At 41.2% G+C, this 12,988-nt stretch overlaps 2 protein-coding genes across 7 annotated transcripts in view; one reads left to right on the top strand and one right to left on the bottom strand.

Annotated features, from left to right (window-relative positions):
* The window catches only part of L3mbtl3 (L3MBTL histone methyl-lysine binding protein 3), a 97,461-nt gene extending 91,426 nt beyond the window's left edge, over positions 1–6,035 (top strand). For all 6 annotated transcript variants that reach the window (XM_055599351.1, XM_055599355.1, XM_055599354.1 and 3 more), the window contains 3 exons: positions 151–614; positions 859–921; positions 4,243–6,035. In XM_055599351.1, the coding sequence (XP_055455326.1) occupies positions 151–614; positions 859–921; positions 4,243–4,386 (671 nt within the window). In that variant the 3' untranslated portion in view covers positions 4,387–6,035. The remainder of the gene's footprint in view (positions 1–150; positions 615–858; positions 922–4,242) is intronic.
* Positions 6,036–8,179: 2,144 nt separating this feature from the next.
* Samd3 (sterile alpha motif domain containing 3) overlaps positions 8,180–12,988 on the bottom strand; it is a 43,456-nt gene continuing 38,647 nt past the window's right edge. The window contains exons 8-10 of the mRNA XM_055599356.1: positions 9,952–10,123; positions 8,815–8,897; positions 8,180–8,617 (exon numbers count right to left, since the gene is read on the bottom strand). Coding sequence (XP_055455331.1) covers positions 8,330–8,617; positions 8,815–8,897; positions 9,952–10,123 — 543 coding nt within the window. The 3' untranslated portion in view covers positions 8,180–8,329. The remainder of the gene's footprint in view (positions 8,618–8,814; positions 8,898–9,951; positions 10,124–12,988) is intronic.

The raw sequence follows: 12,988 nt of genomic DNA, 5'->3' as shown, positions 1-12,988 counted from the left end.
TCAGAAAAGCTACAGTTACTCATGAGTGTGATATTGTCTACCTCTCTGACGTCATTATCCAGTGGGATGCATGGCACTTGGGCTGTTCTGCTGCCTTCCAGACCAATTTTCTATTATTATTATTATGATTTTTTTCTTTCCATTGACCAGTTGTTCGGGAAGAGCCTAGCACTCCTGTCCAGCATCCTCAGCAGGCTCAGCCAGTGCAGCAGGCTCCGCCTCCTCAGCTGCCTCAGCAGGCTATTCCACAGGCTCAGCAGAAGACACAGGCTCAGCAGAAGACACAGGCTCAGCAGCCTCAGCAGGCCCAGCAGGCCCAGCAGGCCCAGCAGCCTCAGCAGCCTCCTCAGCAGCCTCTTCAGCAGGCCCAGCAGGCCCAGCAGGCCCAGCAGCCTCAGCAGCCTCAGCAGCCTCAGCAGCCTCAGCAGGTTCAACAGGCTCAGCCAGCTCAGCCAACTCCCCAGGCCCAGCAGGCCCAGCGGAGGTCAGCTGTCTTTCTCTCCTTTAAGCCCCCAATTCCATGCCTGCCGCTGCGCTGGGAGCAGCAAAGCAAGCTCCTTCCAACCGTTGCTGGAATCCCTGCTAGTAGAGTTTCCAAATGGAGCACAGATGAGGTAGGTTTTGCTTTTAATAACTTTACTTTGCTATCATATTTTGTCTGCAGGACAGTCTGCAAGGGTGCTGACAAGTGGATTGACTGCAGTGTTCAGTCTTGCAGGGCTTTTCCACGTATAAGAGAAAATCTATTTTGAGGGAACTGCATAAGCTATATGGTTCAAATATTTTTAAACTTGCTGTATTTGAATCCCAACTTCTTTTTTTTTCTTAAACTTGGAATTTTGATACTCTTTTTGACAGGTGTCAGAATTCATTCAGAGCTTGCCTGGGTGTGAAGAACACGGAAAAGTGTTTAAGGACGAAGTAAGTGTTCCACTACATCACGATATGTTTCTTAATGGGATCAAAGCACAGAGATGCATCAGTGGGGAAGTGTGCTAAGTTAACAGTGAGGAAGAGATGAGGTCTATCACAGTAGACATTTGGTGCATTACAAGCAGCATTAAGCACTTGAATTATAATGTCCTACAGAAGATGCGCTCCAAAGGAAAGCTTGTACGAGAAATTTCATGATCGTGCACAGTAGCACTAGACTCACTATAAAACTCCACACAGAACTTAATAGTGTGGTCTTATATAGTTTATAGCACCGAAATGAGTCAGAGGAAGAAATTAGCAGGGTTTTAGGACAGTGGGGGTTTTCTCATTATTTTAAATTCAGATAGCATACTAATAATGTCAACACTCACCTCCATCTGATGAATTAGTGGTGAGTTGAATAAACACTACTCCTGTAGCCAGGAGCAGTCTTAGCTCTTACCTGCATCTCAGTAATCTGTGTAAGAACAAATTAGTATACAAAATAACAGGTTTCCTAATGGCATTTTCTTTCTTTCTTTTTTTTTTTTTTTAAAGATTTACTTATTTATTTTATGAATGCTCTGTTTTAACACACACCAGAAATGGGAATCAGATTCCAGTATAGATGATTGTAAGCCACCATGTGGTTGCTGGGACAAGAACTCGGGACCTCTGGAAGAGCAGTCAGTGCTCTTAACTGCTGAGCTATCTCTCTAGCCCCCTCCTTATGTCATTTTCATATGTTCGGTTTTTGGCTAATGCCTCCCGACACAGGGTTTTCCCCCATCTCGCTGCTCACCCCCCTCCTGTCCCAGTAGTTCTCAATCAGCTCCTGTATCATACATAGCTCGTCACCATTCCCATCCTACTTCCTTAATAACTCTTCCGATTAGAAGGTAGGAATGAAATATTTAGCTTTTCGAGTCTGGTTACTTCACCTAATATACTAATTTCCAGACCCAACCAATTTTCCTACAGGTTTTATAATTTTGTCTTAAGATATCATTGTGTATATGTACAGCATTTTTATTTTCCATTCAACTGTTGACAGATGTATAGACTGACTGCATTTCCCTGCTACTGTGAATACAGCATCAATAAACATGGATTTGCGTGCACCTCTACGATAGGGTGTACAGTCCTTTTATATACCCAGGGATCTCTTAGTCTCATAGTCTTATTTTTAGTTCCTTGAGAAACTTCCACACTGATTTTTCTATATGGCAACACCAGTTTTCACTCTTGCCGACAGGGAATAAGAATTCCTCTTTCCCCACATCATCTCCAGTATTTGTTGTCATTTTTTTTTTCCTTGATAAAAGAGTGTGTGTGAAAGTCAAAGGACAACATGAGGCTGTCAGTTCTATTTTGCCTTTGGATCCCAGAAAAGCTCGTGTTGTCAAGCTTTTCCAGTGAGACACTTCAACGGCCCCTTGTTTTTTCTTCTTCTATTTGTAGTGGAATGAGGCAGCTGTTAAAAACAAACAAACAAATAAATAAAACATAAAATCCCCAGCTATTTATATAAGTTTAAGTAGTGGAAATGTCTCATGGTTCTTGAAGCAAGACTAGAAGTCAGCTTTCTGAGGTCTGTGCTAGCCTCTCCTTCAGCATATAGATAGTTGTCTGTTTTCCTATGTGTTTGTCTCTGTGTCCAAAGACCAAGAGCTCATCTGACCTGTATGACCTTACCTTAACCGGTTACTGCTTAAAGTTGCAATGACACTATTTCCAGATAAGCTCCAATTCTGAGCAATTAGGGTTTAGAAATACAAGATAAGAATTTGCAAAAGAGAAGCCAGAAAGGTTGCTCGGTGGTTTACAGCACTGCTCTTCCCGAGGACCCAAGGCTGATCTACAACTGTCAATAACTCCAGTCCCAGGGGATCAGACACCCTCTACTATCCTCCCCAGGCTCATGCATACAGGCATGCATTCAGGCAAAACTCCAACACATATCAAGTACAAGTAAAAAAATTTTTTAAAGATTTTACAGCTGGGTCTGGAGGTACACACCATTAATCCCAGTACTCCAGAGGCAGACAGGTGGATCTCTGTGAGTTTGAGGCCAGCCTGGTCTACATAGTGAGTTCCAGGACAGCCAGGGCTATGTAGACAAGCCCCGTTTGAAAAAACAAAACAACAACAAGAACAAAAAGAATTTGCAGAAGACACAAGTTAGCTAGCCTCCATCAACCATTCATTGCGGTCAAAGCTTCTAATTATTCTGAGGCAAGAACTGAAATATGTTTTATTTCTTTGTTCAAAGTGGGAAAATTGAAGGAGAAACTAATTAATGTGTCTTAAGACCATGCAAGACCCTAAAGGCTAAAAATCATTAAAAAAAAAAAAAAAAAAAAAAAAAACTGTCTGATTTGTCACCCAACTAAACCAAATTTCATTTTCATCATGTTGTGGCTTTGAGCTTCAAAGTGTCCTATTCTGTGATTAAGCTTTCCATCCTAGAAAGGGCCAAAACAAAAAGAATTTATACAATTACTCCAATAGTAGAAGAAACTGTCTAGAGTTTATCGGCCTCACATTCTTCCAACCACACAGTTGGTTGTTTCTCTTCTGTATATGGAGGCTAATTATGGCCATGATAGACGTAAATACTGTCTCTCTCGTTTTTTTTTCCCCCCTTCATGGTAGACTGCTGAATTTGTTAGATTTCATATATAACTGTTTCTTTGCCTGGAATATTTTATGGCCAAAGCTCTATTATCTTTTGTAACTAAAACGTCCTAAATAGTCTTCTTGACTCACTACCTAATTCAGGGGAACATAAGAAGGTCTGGGGTGGGGAGATGGCTCGGTAGGTAAAGTGCCTGCAGTAGAAACATAAAGACCTTTGGGTCCCCACCGCTCACATAGAAAACCAGGCGTGGCAGCACATGGCTAAAATCCCAGGACTGAGAAATGGACAGGGGGAATCCCTGGAAATCACTGTCTAGACAGTTGGGCTGGAATGGCAAGCTTCAAGGTCGATAAGACTAAAGTGGAGAGCTGTAGAGGCAGACATTCAGAATTGACTCTGGCCTCTTACACACACATTTTAACTTCTAAGGATTTCGGCCGCTTTTCATTTTTCTGCGAACTGAGGTTTCAGACAATTGAGTTTAACCCTGTTGGATGTGTGGTTTTAGATAAGAAAGACCCTTAGATCAAGCACGTTGTGTTCAGGAGCTCCTGTGTGTGCCTAGTTGGTATTGTTGTATGTCGAAGTCAGCTGGTAATACAGCATATAGCTTTGGCTACTCCCACAACTCTGCATCTGGTTAACCCACATTCTTGTTTTTTGTTTTTTTTCCCCGTTTGTTCCAGCAAATCGATGGAGAAGCATTTTTACTCATGACCCAAACAGACATTGTAAAAATTATGAGCATTAAGCTGGGCCCAGCTCTCAAAATTTTCAATTCTATTCTGATGTTCAAAGCTGCAGAGAAGAATTCCCACAACGAACTGTGAAGACAGCGAATTCTGGCACCATCAGCTTCCGCTTTGTAGCTCATCATGTTTCTTCAAAGCACAAGGACGGCTCTAGCTCCCAGTGAGAAGTCTTCAGAACTCACAAGAGCAGACCATGGGACCGGCTGTCCCTCCAGACTGCGTACGCATTCCTAGGAAATGCTTTAGCTTCTCACCAGCTACTGTCCAACAACACTCACCTTTCGGTTCTGCTCATTGAGCTAAACTTATCTTTGTAAATCTTTTGGAGATGGGAGGTGGGTGGGGAAAGGGAGGCTTCATTATTTATGGACGGGGTGGGGCAAACAGAACTTTTGGCATTTTGTAAACATCGTTGGATTCTCTTTCATGTACACTATCTTTTTTTTTTCCAATACTTTCAGAAACCTTTTTATATAACTGAATTTCAACTTAAACCAAATCCGTTGAAACCTGGCTGAGTTTAGCCTGGGACTGGTGTCAGTCATGGTCGCCCTGTGCCATATTTGGAATTGCAGCATTAGCCAAGTGTAACTCTGTGAGTCGAGACCTTGCCTAACTCTGCGCCATCCTCTGTTGGGACTGAAGCATTGTAAATACTACCTTTCTTGGAATCCATGTTTTCACTTTTGCACGCATCATGAATTGTTAAACAAATTACTTTTCACCAGCATCTTTACTGTTATTACCAAAAAAGTGTATATAAAAGAATGGAACTGAAAAATAAAATATATAAACCTACTTAGATTTGAATGAAGTAGTGTATCTTGAGCAGAATCGGTTTTTGTACATCACGGTGCCCACCAGAGGATGTTGCAGTCCTATCCCCGGGCAAGTTGATGAGGAACTTGATTTATGAGGTTATTGTGTGCATCGCTGTAAATGGCATGGAAGGAACTGGTGCTTTACCGAAAAGGACTCCCTCTGTTGCTGGAAACACTAATCCTTCAAGAGTCCCATCATTCTCCCAGGTCCTCCAGACCCAGAGCATCGCCTCAGAGTGAGCTGAGAAGCAGTGCGTAGCTCTTCCTGCGTAGACCTGCTGGGACAGTCACTCCAGCAGCCTCAAAATTCTTCCTGCTCACGGGTCGAGAGAGCGGCTCCCAAAGCCGTTTTTCCGGGAACCTCCAATGTAGAAAGATTCCTTTTCCTAAAACATATTTTGCCTTGATTTCTAAGCATCTGGATGCACTTTAAATGAAAGCCCTTGGTTATTTATAAACTCATAGTTGGCAGTGTTTCTTTTGTAAGCATGCACTTCTGAGGGAAAGGTAAATTATTTTGTCAGTCTTTTGATGTACTTTCTAATTCCAGGATTAGACCTTTATTCAAGGACTGCTTTAAAAATAGAAAGTTTAGTAGCATGCCTTCGGAACTCTGGGGCACGTCCCGCCTCTTTCCACAAACTCTTTAATGTTTTTCTGATGTAGGACTTCCTTTGATGTGCCATAGTAGGAGTTTATTATCAGTGCTTTGTCATTATTCAAGGTGAAACAGGGTCCGTGACATCAGCGGTGTCCTATTCATTTCTTTGCATGAATCTGCTAAATACGCTTTTTATTGTTCCTTTTTTTCCCTTTTCTTTTGTTGTGTTCAGTATTTGTACATTTTAACTTGCACTTGTTACATGTGATATGAATGAAATAAAATTTAATTACAGATTCCTTTTATATATGTATGATTTTTTTAAGGAGGTTGTTAAATGGGAAAGGTAGAAAAAAATGGAAATAATATCACATCTGGGAAAAGTTATATAAGTCTTGGTTGTATTTTAGTATTAGAACGCAATATGCCTATCTGGCACTTGCAAGGCCCTGGGTTTGACCTGCTCCACTCCAAAACAACAACAAATCAACAACAACACTAAAGGACTGGGGCGATGCCTCCATGGCGAAGGAACCTGTCACGGTAGCCTGAGGACCGGATCTTGAATCCCCAGCAGCCACGTAAAAATCACACATGTCTGTAACCCCATGCAGTGAGGGTGAAGGCAATTGGATACCTGAAGCTCATTGGCCAGGAAGCCTGCCTGAATTTATGAGCTCCAAGATTCGTGAGAAGCCATGCCTCAAAAGAAAATAAGGTAGTGAGGCTAGAGAAATATCTTGGTGGTTAAAAGTACTTGCTGCTCAATGTTCAGCACCTACGTGGCAACTCACAGCCCTCTGTAACTCCAGCTTCAGAAGATCTAACCACCCTCTCCTGGCCTCCACAGGCATTAGGTGCACTGACATAACATGCAGACAAACACTCGGACTCGTTTAAAAAAAAAAAAAAAAAGCAGGAGTCAGTTGGGGAAGAGTAGGAAGACAGGAAGACACAGTAATACAAGAAATGGACCACTAGCCCACACATACATAAAGCTGTGTTTGGCAGGGGGACAATGCAGGAATCTGATGACTAAGTTTAGATATTTTTGTCAGTATACTTAGATGGTAGGATAAGTATTTTAAAAAGTCAGAAATCACATTTTTTAGCTCAAGTAGTTTTCAACCACATTGATAATGTTCTTTTTCTTCTAATTTAAAGTGAATGCTGTAATGAAATAAGATTTTTAAATCTTACTAAAAATCTCACTCCTAAGCAGTATGCCATTCTATTGGGGGAAAAAAAGAAAGCATTGAACATTCTTAGGCAGCACAGGACTCTTTGTACATCAAGCAGGTGATCTTTTTGACTGTCCCATGATGGGGACTTGCTCTAGGTGTTACAGGAGAAAAGCGGGAGGGCTGATGAAAGATTTAAAACACCATGTAAGGCAAATGAAAGCTGTCTGCAGGCCCATGTTTGCCATACACAGCATTCTCATCTTCTACATGTGATGGACTCCCAGCCTGAAGATATTAGTGCATGCAAGTCAAGACTGCCCGCGCCAGCATTTGTTCAAGTTTAGAGCCCAGCTGGCCCACAGCGCCACCCTGCCATCCTGCACAGCCTGAACGACCCTTAGCTTCCCACAGAGACTATAGAGCCTGTAAGGAAAGAAGTACTTCAGAAACTGGTAAATCCAGACTTAAAAGGTTTGTAAGGAAGTTACTATATTTTAGTTAAAAAGAAAAAAATTTAAAATGTTTAGCATTTTAAAAAATCTGTTGTTGAAATAACCCAGAAAATGCTTATCGGATTATATTGCAAGTATTAACATATTGAAGTCTCTGCAATACCCAGAATGTACCCCCTGCTCTCCTGTCATCTAGAGGTTAGCAAATAACAGGAGAGTTTGATGAGAATATCAAAGCACAACTTGAAGCTCTTACAGTTTTTTCTTGAGGAATTCTTCAGAGAACAGAGAGGGTCCTAGTCTCTTAGATCCCAGAAGTACTGGCTCACCCTTGTTAGACATGAACAATCAAATTTCCAATGTGACCACTGAGTCTCAAGGGAAGGAACCATGGAAGATAAACACATATGAACTGACCCTGTGCCACCAAGGTGGTCAGCCAAGGAGGACACCTCATGATTGAAGCTGCCCTCGCACACAGTGTTGATTGAAGGAAACAAAAACATATTAGACCAGGCAGGCCATCTGGGGTAAGGAAACTGAGGAGCACGTACCTCTTTTTAAAATATTCAAGTTCTTAAATATTCAAGTTCATGATGTTTCCAATCTAAGTTCTAAGACACTAAGCAGGCAGCCATCCAGCTCACGGGATTTCAAGCCAACACTCTCTAGCTATCACACTTAGTTAAATTCAGGGTCAGATCCTAACTGGGAAGATTTTATCTCAGGTCTTTTATGTCAGGTTAAAGTTTCTGGAACATGAAACCTTGGCCATCAAATTCCAATGAACTCAGATGAAAATCAGAGCTTTTAAGTAGTGTTTTATTCCTGAACATAAGGTAAAGAAACAGACATCAAAAACACTTAAGAGAGCATGATTTTTCTAATCCCTACCTCTAAGGCAACCAAACCTAAATCAATCTGCAATTGTTTATGAAGCTTCTGCTGCCCTGGAGGGTTAATTCACATGCTCTTAAGTGATCGGAGGTTGAGATCTGATTTTTTTTCTTTCAAAGAGGGAAACCAGGGACTCTGCACATCAAAGATCAATGTCTCTAGGAAGTTCAAGGTTTGGGCCAGCCTTCTCGGACACTCAGCCCCAAATACAAGGAAAGCGGCCACCAAAGCAGCCAGAGCCGTGACACAGTCATCCATCTTCATGACCTTCTCTTTGTCCAGATACAGAGAAAACTCACAGCCGTTGATGTGGAAAGGGTTTTTAACTTCCAACACAGGTGTGGACACGCGCACCTAAAAGAGAGGGAATGATGTCACCACCCACGAATACATAGAACAGCCATGTGATAAAGCATGCCCAACATTGAACAACATTACAGTAAATTAGCTAGTTAGAGTGTAGAGCAATCATAAATATGATGAAACGACTCAACTAGGCCACTCACCTTCTATGAAGGTATGACATGAACGGCCACAAACATACTGCATACCTTCTCATTCACAATGACAAAAAGGCTGGGATCATCCCCGAAAACATCCGGGAGGAGTAAGCACGTGGCAGTCATCTTCATATCTGTCAAAGCAAGCATGTTCAAGTTAAAAAATGAATAAATAAACAGGGGGGTCAGCAGGGACTTTCAAAAACTGTAAGAAAAGCTACTATAAAAAAATATTGGATTTGCTCTCTGTTAAGTGATCATTACCTTCCAGTGCGACCAGCAAGTCTCCTTAGATGAGCGTCTCACAGTCATGTTTTGCATGTGTATGTGTAGTCTGTGTACATGTGTGTATGCACATTTACATGTGTGGCCACATGTGTGTGGGTAGATGTGCAAGCATGTGTGGAGACCCACAGTTGACCTCAAGCATCTCTCTCCATTGCTCTCCATTTTATTTATTGAACTGTGGTCCCCTGTTGTACCTGGAACTGCACATTCAGCTGGTCCAGTGAGCCAGCCCCCCCTTAGAATCCTGTCTCTGCCTCCCAAGTGCTGGGGTTACAGATGCCCACCAGGCCTGCCCAGCTTGTACGTGGTTCTGGGGTCCAGAGTTTCAGAGCCCATGCTTGCACAGCCAACACTCTGCTTAGGTCATCTCACAACTATGTGTAACCCAGATCTTCTAGTGGACACTTCAAAGCCTCAGGTTATTCTCCGGGTAGTGGCCAGCAGAGGCAAGAGTTCTGTGCTGTGCCCATTTGTGAGGAGGATTTTACTATGCTTGGCTTTGAGGTGTGTATTATAAAATTAAAAATTATAGCGCCCATAATATAACTTTATAATAATGACTATACTTTTTTTTAAATTTGTCTTTTTATTTTATATGCTTTGGTGGTTTGCCTATGTTTGTGAGGGAGTCAGATCCCCTGGAACAGGAGTTACAGACGGTTGTGAGCTTCTATGTAGGTGATGGGGATTGAACCCCAGTCCTTTGGAAGAGCAGCCAGTGCTCTTAACCACTGAGCCATCTCTCCAGCCCCCATGAGTGTACTTGTTTAATCTTAACTTTTCTCTCCCTCTTTTGAAAAAAGATCTCCTTCCTCATTGAATTGCACATGTTTCAATAAAGAGCTTCTGTCTGCAGTGGCAGAAATGGCCACCCCACCCCCCAACCCTGGGTTTACTGACACTTAAGCACGCCTTCATCTGTGTAGTGTTTCATCTTATCTTGAAGTGCAGTACTGATTGGGTTGTCCACCGCTGAAAAGGCAGGCAGTATAGTTTCTGAGTAGGATTCCAGAATATGCCTTGTTCTCTTACAAATATCTGTTTTTGTAAGAATCTGGACTTCTCTGAACAGCTGATTGAAGAAAGAAATATATATATACCAGGTCACAAAAAAAAAAAAAAAGGTTATTAGCGTTCATAATAGAAGGAAGTAGATAGCTCATTAGTTTCACACTAAGCTTTTATGAATGACTTAGAATAGATACCTGAGTTTTTAGTAGCTTAGTGAGCGGATGCAGGAAAGGGAGGCAAAAACTGGAAGTCTGCAGTGAACAGCAAAATGACTAATGGACACAGAATTAAGACTTTGGAGCCAGGTGGTGATGGCACACATCTTTAATCTCAGCACTCTGGAAGCAGAGGCAAGTGGGTCTCTGAATTCAAGGCCAGCCTCATCTACAGATTGAGCTCAAGGACAGCCAGGGGTATGCAGAGAAATCCTGCCTTGGAAAACAAACAAACAAAACCCAACAAACAAACAAAAGACCTTAGGAAAACTTATGTTATGGAATTGGATGGTTTCCAATAATAGAATTAAAAATAAGGCCAATTATAAATTAAAACCTCAGATATAAATTTCACTAATTGAGGATCACAAAATATGTATACTGCCTGAGTTACACAGGTAGAATTATAGAGGTATTTCTCTGTATAAACCACATTGTCATTACAGTTCATTTTTGACACTTGACATAAACCTAGAAGTAGCAGGGAAGAGAAGAGTCTCAACTAAGAAATGACTCCTATCAGACCGGCCCGTGAAGCTGTCTGTGGGCATCTTCTTAATTGCTACTTGATGGAGGAGGGCCCTGGTAGCACTTGTCTGGGCTGTGTAAAAAAGACAAGCAGGGGAGCAAACTAAAAAGCAGTGTTCCTCTATGGTTTCTGCTTCAGTTCCTGCCTCCGGGTTCCTGCCTCCAGGTTCTCCCAAAGATATTGGCTGTGTAAGCCAAATAAATTCTTTCCAAGTTGGTTTTGGTCCATGTTATCTCAGCAACAGAAAAAACAGAAAACAATCTAGGATGGATGTATTTCAGCAGCATCCAGCAAAAGGCAAAACAGGAACACTACTGGATTTTCAGAAAGAACTTTTGAAAAACACCAATCTTAGGACCCTAAAGGACCATTTTAGAGGCTGTATGATTAGTAAAACAATATACATCTAGAAGAGTTGTCCTCCAAGATAAAGTAAACCCGATGGAATCCTCTTGACTCAACACCTCTCTTCCCTGCACTTTCTAGAATTTTCTAAACTTGCTCTTCCAAAGAATTCCACCCCTACTGCTCATTTGTTGACAGGAGGTCATTAAGACCACTAGTCATCTACACAAATATGAATTATTTTAGTCACCACTGTCCCTAATATTGTAACATTGAATGTTCTCCATGGGGCCTTGGATATTTGAGTAAATCATAAACTGTCCAAGGACTAGGTCTAGGCATTCTAGGCTAGAACTCACGGCCTCATCAGGGCACAGTGGTTCTGGTCAGGCAGCTCACAGCAGAGAGATGATTCTTAGGAGAGGCTCTCAGTGAACAGGCAGGACATTACACATGAAGAAGATTCAATTGACCACTTCTCTGGGCCCAGAGCCTAGGGGTTTTTGTTTTGTTTTTGTGGGGTTTTGGTTGTTGTTGTTGTTTGTTTGTTTTTGAGATCATTTCAAGTTGATATTAACATTTAAATAAATGGAGTTTACAGATACCCTTCAGTATCTGTAGACAATAAGACCTGCAGACCCACTTGACCATAGCGGTAGACATGATGCCTCTTTGCTTTTTTTTTTTTTTTTCTATGTGTACTTCCTAAGCACAATGACACTTAAAATTGGGGGATCTAATTTGCTGTTTAGTTTAGATATGCCAGTAATTCAATCATATTCTTTCTGGATCCAAGGTCACTCATAAGATGTAAATACCATGTCTCAAACTGGGTCTCTTGCCTGAAACAACTGCTGGGTTTCTTGGGCATTTTTAAAAAGTGGTTTGTCACTATGTATATCCTCTCTCTGTTGTGTTGTGTAGTATTTCCCTAGGGCTTCTGCATTTGCATTTGGGGTAAGAATGCTTGCATTTCTCACTGGATCAGGAACACTATATAGGAATTTGTCTCTATACAGAAGATACTTTTTTTTTTTTTTTTTTTTTTTGGTTCTTTGAGACAGGGTCTCTTTGTATAGCCTTGGCTGTCCTAGAAATAGCTCTGAAGACCAGGCTGTCCTGGAACTGACAGAGTTCTACCTGCTTATGCCTCCCAAGTTCTGTGATTAAAGTCGTGTTCCACCACCACCTGTTAAAGATACTGGCTTTTATCAGTTGGTTAAGTTGGAATCTATCAACTTCTCCTCTTCTCAGTGTCTAAACTATGTTGTATTTGATGAGAAGGTAGATTAAGAATAACTACCTTTTATATGGATTTTTGACAGACAGTTTTGCTAGGGAGTCTATAGAGCCCAGAACAACTTGGAACTCACTCTGTAGCCCAACCTGCTTCCTGCTTCCTTGGGCAGAGACTATAGACAAGTGCCAGGACACCTGGCCAGCTCACATAACTTTATCTACCAGATTTAATACCCATTGATAGAAATATCATTGTGTTCACTGCCAAGTGACATCTGGCTTATCTGCCTTTTCTAAATGTATTCGTCGGCACTCTAATTACTACAGGAAAGAATTTTCTCTTCTTCTACATGTATTTACATATTTATAACACAACATACTAACAAATTCCTATCTCACTCAAAAGGCTACAAAATATGATCCTATTTATATAATTTTATGTATTTTCATGTTTCTTAGATTTTGTCAGTAAAGGATATGTCCTCTTGACATAGCCCAATAGTTGGTGAACATTTTTTAAATTATGGCATTTTGCAATATTTCAGGCTTGCCATAAACATTATATATATATATATATATATATATATATATATATATA

The sequence above is a fragment of the Psammomys obesus genome, unplaced genomic scaffold (genome assembly GCF_907164565.1).
Source record: "Psammomys obesus unplaced genomic scaffold, mPsaObe1.curated_primary_1811, whole genome shotgun sequence".
Classification (NCBI taxonomy): Eukaryota; Metazoa; Chordata; class Mammalia; order Rodentia; family Muridae; genus Psammomys; species Psammomys obesus.
Note: the sequence above shows the minus strand (reverse complement) of the source record. Positions and strands in the feature narration are given on the sequence as shown.